The sequence below is a fragment of the Sinocyclocheilus grahami genome, unplaced genomic scaffold, assembly GCF_001515645.1.
Source record: "Sinocyclocheilus grahami isolate Dianchi unplaced genomic scaffold, SAMN03320097.WGS_v1.1 scaffold34.1, whole genome shotgun sequence".
Lineage (NCBI taxonomy): Eukaryota > Metazoa > Chordata > Actinopteri > Cypriniformes > Cyprinidae > Sinocyclocheilus > Sinocyclocheilus grahami.
In genome coordinates, this window is record NW_015505213.1 from 783165 (window position 1) to 790969 (window position 7805).

Sequence of the window (7805 nt, forward strand, 5' to 3'; positions counted from 1 at the left end):
ATATATATATATATATATATATATATATATATATATATATATATATATATATATATATACTATGTATATATACTCTATAAAATGCTGGGTTAAATACAACCCAGCATTTGGTAAAATATGGACAAACCCAGCAATTTGGTTCTTTTGACCCAGCGGTTGGGTTAAATGTAGTAACCCAAATGCAGGGTCAAAACAACCCAATCGCTGGGTTTGTCCATATTTTACCCAACGCTGGGCTGTGTTTAACCCAGCATTTTATATATATTTATCTTCTTTCTGAGAGTTTAGAGGACAGGTTTCAAGTTTCGAGTTCTACCATTATGTCTTTGATCTTATCTAAGAACAAGAGATACCTGGAATTTATACTGTAGGGATGGTCATTTAATGAAACTCAAATGTAAATATTCTAATATTTCGAGATACTGGATTTTTGATTTTCGAGATACTGGATTTTTGTTTTACTTTACATGGAATGAATCTAGAATATATGAAAGTTTCATTTTTGAAATAAGTTACAAAAAATTTATTTTTTCACGATATTCTAATATTCTATTATTATTTTAGATACACATGTGTATATATATATATATATATATATATATATATATATATATATATATATATATATATATATACTATATATATATACTCTATAAAATGCTGGGTTAAATACAACCCAGCATTTGGTAAAATATGGACAAACCCAGCAATTTGGTTCTTTTGACCCAGCGGTTGGGTTAAATGTAGTAACCCAAATGCAGGGTCAAAACAACCCAATCGCTGGGTTTGTCCATATTTTACCCAACGCTGGGCTGTGTTTAACCCAGCATTTTATATATATTTATCTTCTTTCTGAGAGTTTAGAGGACAGGTTTCAAGTTTCGAGTTCTACCATTATGTCTTTGATCTTATCTTAATATTTCCATATTTCTCATATTTATCGTTATCTGCAGAGATCCTGGAGGGTGGAGTGCAAATCATCCAGAATAAATTCTTGAGCTATGCACCGCAGATTAACTGGCTAGACATTGTGAAAGACAGTGGGGCAGAAATCATCATCGAAGACAACGGACCAGAATGTAAGGAGACATAAAACATTACAATATGTAATATAATATATGTTAATATACTGTTAAAAAGTTTGGGATTGGTAACTTTTTACTAATGGGATTTTTCTACTGTTTTTGAAAGACGTTTCTTACGCTCAGCAAGGCTGCATTTATTTGATTAAAAAACAGTAAAAAGCAATAATATTGTAAAATATTATTACAATTTAAAATAAATGTTTTCTATTTTCATATATTATAAAATGTAATTTATTCATGTGATGGTATAAAGCTGATTTTTCAGCATCATTACTCCAGTCTTCAGAAATGATTCTAATATGCTGATTTGCTGCCGAAGAAGCATATTAGTGTTGAAAAGTAGTTTTTGCTGCTTAATATTTTTGTGGAAACCCTGATACATTTTATTTTTCAAGATTCTTTGATGAATAGAACTTTCAAAATGACAGCATTCATTAGAATTTTTTTTTGTGACATTATAAATTTCTTTGCTGCCACTATTGATCAGTTAAAATCAAGTAAAAGAAAACTATTAATTTATTTTTTTAAATCTTACTGACCACAAACTTTGGAATGGTAGTGTATAATGAACAAACTATTTATATATACTGTGTATATATATATATATATATATATATATATATATATATATATATATATATATATATATATATAATATATATATATATCAGAGGCTCAGATTTTGTCTTTTCATAACTTAAGGAGGCTTAAAGGGGTTCACCGTTTTATATATTTTATATATGTAGTTGAAGATTTACTTATGATATTAAGTTTGAATGATGATCTTATGGAAATGTATAAATTATAGTGCATTTTCTGTTTAGTTCCCTGTCATGGGTCTTGTGGGGGTCGCTGTTGGGGTCCAGGAAATGACTCTTGTCAAATCTGTAAGTCCTTGGAAACTCACACACACACACATGTTGTTCAACTTTCAGTATCTCTCACACACACTGCTCACTATGTTTCTCTCCTGTTCTCAGTGACTAAGACAGTGTGCGCACCACAGTGCAATGGCCGCTGTTTCGGCCGTAGCCCGAGCGAGTGTTGTCACATAGAGTGTGCCGGGGGCTGCACCGGGCCGCTTGACACCAACTGCTTTGTATGTTCAACACACTTTCACCAGTTCTTGAACATGTGTTGCGCTTACATACCAGATTCATGAATCAAACCTTGCTTGCTTTGACTTGGGTGTCTGTGTGTTCACAGGCCTGCAGACATTTTAACAGCTCGGGGTCATGTGTGCCGCAGTGTCCACAGGCTCTCATCTATAATAAAGTGACGTTCAAATTGGAACCAAATCCTAATGCAAAATACCAGTACGGCACAATATGTGTAACACATTGTCCTAGTAAGTGATTCCTTGGGTTACATGGAGTGCATTTACCTGTAACATAGCAATGTAGGTTTTAATGCCAAAACGGAATGTCCCACTCTCCTAATGGGACCTAAATAGGGTTTTTGTAGGATTTATGGTAATAGTTTGACAATTTTCATACAGTGTATACTTATTTGCTCTGTTCTCTTCAGCTAACTTTGTTGTAGACGGAAGTTCGTGTGTTAGCAGCTGTCCGGCAAACAAGATGGAGGTGGATAAAAAAGGGGTGAAAAGATGTGAGCCGTGTGGGGGTCTCTGTCCGAAAGGTAAGATGCACACTTTGTTTACCCAGTTATCTAAATGGGTGCATACCATAGACTTCTATTGTTTTTTTTTTACACTGCTGGTCAAAAGTGTGGCATAATTGCGATTTTTTTTAATTTTCAAAGACATCTTTGCTCACCAAGGCTGCATTTATTTATTCAATAAATACAGTAAAATAGAAATATTATTACAATTTAAAACAGCTGTTTTCAATTTTAGTATGTTTTAATATGAAATTTATTCATGTGATGCAAAGCTACATTTTCAGCATCATTACTTCAGTCCTCAGTATGTAAATGTATGAGTTTCCACAAAAATATTAAGCAGAAAAAAAACTAAGTTTTCAACATTGGTAATAATAAGAACCATTATTAATAATTAAGCACCAGTAATAATGCACAGTAACTGAACAGAAAATCAGCATTTTTTGATTTCTGAAAGATAATGTGACACTGAAGACTGGCGTAATGATGCTGAAAATCCAGCTTTGCATCACAGAAATAAATTACATTTAAAAAAAAAAATTTAAATAGAAAATGGTTATTTTGTGAAATCATTCTTCACAATATTACTGTTTTTACAATAGTTTTGATCAAGTAAATGCCACCTTGGCGAGCAAAAAACACTTAATTCATTTAAAAACATGAAAAAATTATTTCAAACATTCGTCCAATAGTGTATGTAAAGCTTTTTGTATTTTTTTGGGGGAAAAAATACTTTACAAGCAAAAACCTCTAAAGACTATGAACGATTTACTGATTTTCCTGAATATGATACTTGTAATGCCATTGTTTATATTCACTGTTGTCTTTTTCCTAGTCCTTTTGAATATCCACTGAATGTGTCACCATTGAATGTGTTTTATTTTTAACCATTGCCACAAAATGTGCTAAAAATTACAATAAAGTTGTCTTTGACCTTTTGACCTTTAATGAACAGTATGCCACTCCTGTATGTCTCCAAAGATGAGTTGCATTGTTATTGCTTAGCATTATTATTAAAAGGTGCTTCACTGTTCGTTGAGAAACAAGCACAATCTCCTTCATGTCCATCTTTGTGTGTTCTTAACCATAACTGTGTTCTCTCTGATTTCTCTATTTGTGCAGCATGTGTTGGCACTGGTACACCTTCCAGACAGACCGTAGACTCACAGAATATCGACAGCTTCATAAACTGCACTAAGATTCAGGGCAGCCTGCATTTCCTTGTAACAGGAATTAGAGGGTGAGATTTGAGATCATCAGCATTTGAGACACTGGTGATTGAAATGTTCATGACAAAAATGAAAGTGGTCTCCATTATTACCCACTCTTGTACAAATTAAACTAATAAGAGCGTGAAAGGAGTTTCTTTTGTAAAAGTCCACTTGGCCAAAAGTGACCCAAATATACAGTAGTTGCAGTATGCATTGCATGCTGTTCAGAAATGGTGACCTTTCTGTACCTTTCTTTCCTCTACAGAGACAGTTACAATAATATTAGTGCTCTCGATCCAAAGAAACTGAAGATCTTCAACACTGTCAGAGAAATCACAGGTGTGTGTATCTTTGTCATTTCTTCTGCCCTCTCTGTACATCATCTAACTCAGTCTTCTGTCTGCTTGACAGACATTCTGAGTATTCAGTCTTGGCCTGAAGAGCTGGAAGATCTTTCTGTCTTCTCAAATCTAGCAACAATACAGGGAAGAACTCTGTACAGGTGAGCAACCTGCCCATTCTTTGTTTGTTAGTCATTTACATTGTCTCCTGATTTCTTAACTCTGCATCAGTGTAAACAAAGCATTCATGTTATAAGCTGTGCTTGCACTGTTTGTGCTACAGACATGAACGATACTTTAAATCATCCAACTTGTAATGGAGAGGTGTGCTATTACTTTTCGAAGTGATTGGATTTATCTAGCTGACAATTAAACAGTTTAAAAAAAACCTTACTTACACTTAAGGTGGGACCATATGTAGTGTAGGGATTTTTTTTATTTGAACCAGTATGCAACAGCCTAGCAACAAGTTAAACAATTTAGTACTATTAATATATTATGTGTTTCTTAGTCTTTATTATTTATTTAGTTTATTTTGATATTTATTTTATTTTAAGTATGCAAGTTTTATTTTTCATGCAAGTTTTGTAAGTTTAAGGTTTTCATCAAATATTTATTTTTTAATTAATGAAAACAATTCTAAATAGTTACAAAGTTTCTTTGGAAAAGTAAAAAAAAATAATAAAATGTCAGTATTATAATTCCGATCTCATTTTTGCCTGACATTTCTAAAAGTTGTGTGACATTCATTATTCGAGACCATATGTAGTGTAGGGATTTTTTTTATTTGAACCAGTATGCAACAGCCTAGCAACAAGTTAAACAATTTAGTACTATTAATATATTATCATTTTATTACATATTATGTGTTTCTTAGTCTTTATTATTTATTTAGTTTATTTTGATATTTATTTTATTTTAAGTATGCAAGTTTTATTTTTCATGCAAGTTTTGTAAGTTTAAGGTTTTCATCAAATATTTATTTTTTAATTAATGAAAACAATTCTAAATAGTTACAAAGTTTCTTTGGAAAAGTAAAAAAAAATAATAAAATGTCAGTATTATAATTCCGATCTCATTTTTGCCTGACATTTCTAAAAGTTGTGTGACATTCATTATTCATTTTTGTACTGCTTTCATGCTCTACCTCCAGAGGAATAAGCAGTAAGAGGTAGGATTGTGTGTTTAGCTTTTAGCTTGTATTCCTTTTTCTCTCTTTGCTTGATTATTCTATATATTCATAAATAAATCATTTGAATCTCATATTTTAAGTGCTTTACAATCCGCTCAGTGGTGTGGTATTTCTAAGCTTCAGATTGGTGGTTGGGAATCTTGCATGGAAGCATTTCTGTCGATCATGAAATGTTTATTTATGAATGAGGCTCTTGAGATGTTATTTGAATTATATGGCTAGGGTCCTCATGAAAGTACATGGAACGGAAGTGATGTTATTTTTTGAACGATGATTTTGTTGTTGCAACTAACACATTGCAGCAGTTTTAGATTGGGATTTCAAGAGTCTTAAAGTCAACATGAAATTGTGTTCACAACCTATTTTAGTTAGTTATCTGACATACACTACTATTCAAAGGTTTGTAGTTAATGAGATTTGTATTACTTTTTTTGTACTTTTACTCAGCAAGGATGCATTAAAGGGATCAAAAGTGACAGTAAAGATATTTATAATGTTACGAAGGATTTCTATTTCAAATAATAAATATTAAAATTTCAGTTATTTAAAATTGTAATAATTTTTCATAGTATTACAGTTTTTACTCAATTTAAAAAATAAATAAATGCAGCCTTGGTGGCATTAGAGACAAAAAAAACACAAACCTTTAAAAGGTAAATCTAAATGAAAATATTCATGCTAAAAAGAATCAAGAATAAACTGAACTCATTAACTGATAGATTTCTGAATGAAACATATTCAGTGGGACTTGATTTGATCAATTAGGAATCTATAGATTTTCACATGCATCAATGAAACCAGCAATCCGAATAAAAAAAAATGTGTCAGTCAATTTCATGTTGACTTGAAAGAACCATGTAATTTAATTTGTCTTTTATTTTTCAAATGACCTTTCCACATGCTCTCCTTTAGGGGTTACTCGCTTTTGGTGATGAAGATTCCTACATTGAAGTCCCTGGGTCTTCGCTCACTGAAACGGATCGGTGACGGAGGCATCTACATCACTGGAAACAAGCAGCTCTGTTATCACCACACCGTGAACTGGACACGTCTGTTCGGGAGCAGCCCTCGGCGCCGCCAGAAACCCCTCGACATCAAAGACAACCACCCACAAGAGCAGTGCAGTGAGTACATGCTGTACTACCAAAATGTTTCAAATGGACTAGTTATGGGTTGTCTGAAAGACTAGTTTGTCATCAGGAATTGGTTTTAAAGGGATAGTTCACCCCAAAATTAAAATTTTGTTAATTTTTACTCACCCCCATGTAATGTAATTGCTTTTCTTCTGTGGAACACAAAATAAGATATTTTGTAGAATATTGGTAAATATTGGAATTTAGTTTCAGTTCCCATTGACAAAAAATAAATTCGAAGTCAGTGAGAACTGTAACTGCTTGATGAGCTTCAAAATATCTTCTTTTGCAAATGTTCATTTTTGGGTGGACTATCTCTTTAATTCTGATAGTGCCATGAATTTAAAGTCACAACTTCTCTTGGAAAGGGTTCCAGCATAGAAGTCCTCTGGAATATGTTGCTTATTAAATGTGAAAGAACATGAAAACATTCTAAAAATATTAAAGATAAAAATATCATTATTCATTATTGCTAATTAACTATATTCATCATTGCTGTGTGCTTGTAGTTGAAGAAGGGCATGTGTGTGATCCCCTGTGTTCATCTGAGGGCTGCTGGGGTCTGGGACCCAATCAGTGTGTGTCTTGCAAGAACTACAGCAGAGGAGGGACATGTGTACCACAATGCAACTTCCTGTCAGGGTCAGTATAGGACATTATTTATTTTACATGCATCATCATTGTAGTTACATTTGGTGCAATTAATTATGGAAAAAAACACATAAAAATTATTATTATTATTAAATGTGTGTGTGTGTGTGTGTGTATATATATATATATATATATATATATATATATATTTAAAAGTGTAAATGTATACTTTATGGTAGTACTTAATTGGTAATTTCTATATTTCTAACATATATATTATATATATAATTTCTGGTAGTATTTTAATGCTGCATTTAAGATTGTAATTTTAATTAAAAATTAATTTAATTAATAATTTTAGGTAATTATGTATACACACATACGTAATACATTTTTGCTAATTTTCCCCTAAATTATACTTTTATGCACAATGTTATTCACTCAACAACAATCCTTTTTAATTTATTTTGGGCTGAAATAGGAGTTATTTCTTGAGATTCACCCTTTTTATCCGTTATCATTAGTCCAGGACAGGTGTGTGTGTGTGTGAGAGAGTGAGAGAGTGTGTGTGTGTGTGTGTGTGTGTGTGAGTGAGGGTGTGAGAGAGTGAGAGTGAGTGTGTGTGTGTG

At 32.3% G+C, this 7805-nt stretch overlaps 1 protein-coding gene across 1 annotated transcript in view; it reads left to right on the top strand.

The window, feature by feature from the left end:
* The window catches only part of erbb3a (erb-b2 receptor tyrosine kinase 3a), a 30472-nt gene that overhangs the window by 9589 nt on the left and 13078 nt on the right, over positions 1-7805 (top strand). Inside the window, exons 4-14 of the mRNA XM_016266960.1 lie at positions 954-1079; positions 1910-1972; positions 2066-2184; positions 2292-2433; positions 2613-2726; positions 3831-3948; positions 4185-4258; positions 4331-4421; positions 5414-5431; positions 6365-6576; positions 7095-7227. Coding sequence (XP_016122446.1) covers positions 954-1079; positions 1910-1972; positions 2066-2184; positions 2292-2433; positions 2613-2726; positions 3831-3948; positions 4185-4258; positions 4331-4421; positions 5414-5431; positions 6365-6576; positions 7095-7227 — 1210 coding nt within the window. The remainder of the gene's footprint in view (positions 1-953; positions 1080-1909; positions 1973-2065; positions 2185-2291; positions 2434-2612; positions 2727-3830; positions 3949-4184; positions 4259-4330; positions 4422-5413; positions 5432-6364; positions 6577-7094; positions 7228-7805) is intronic.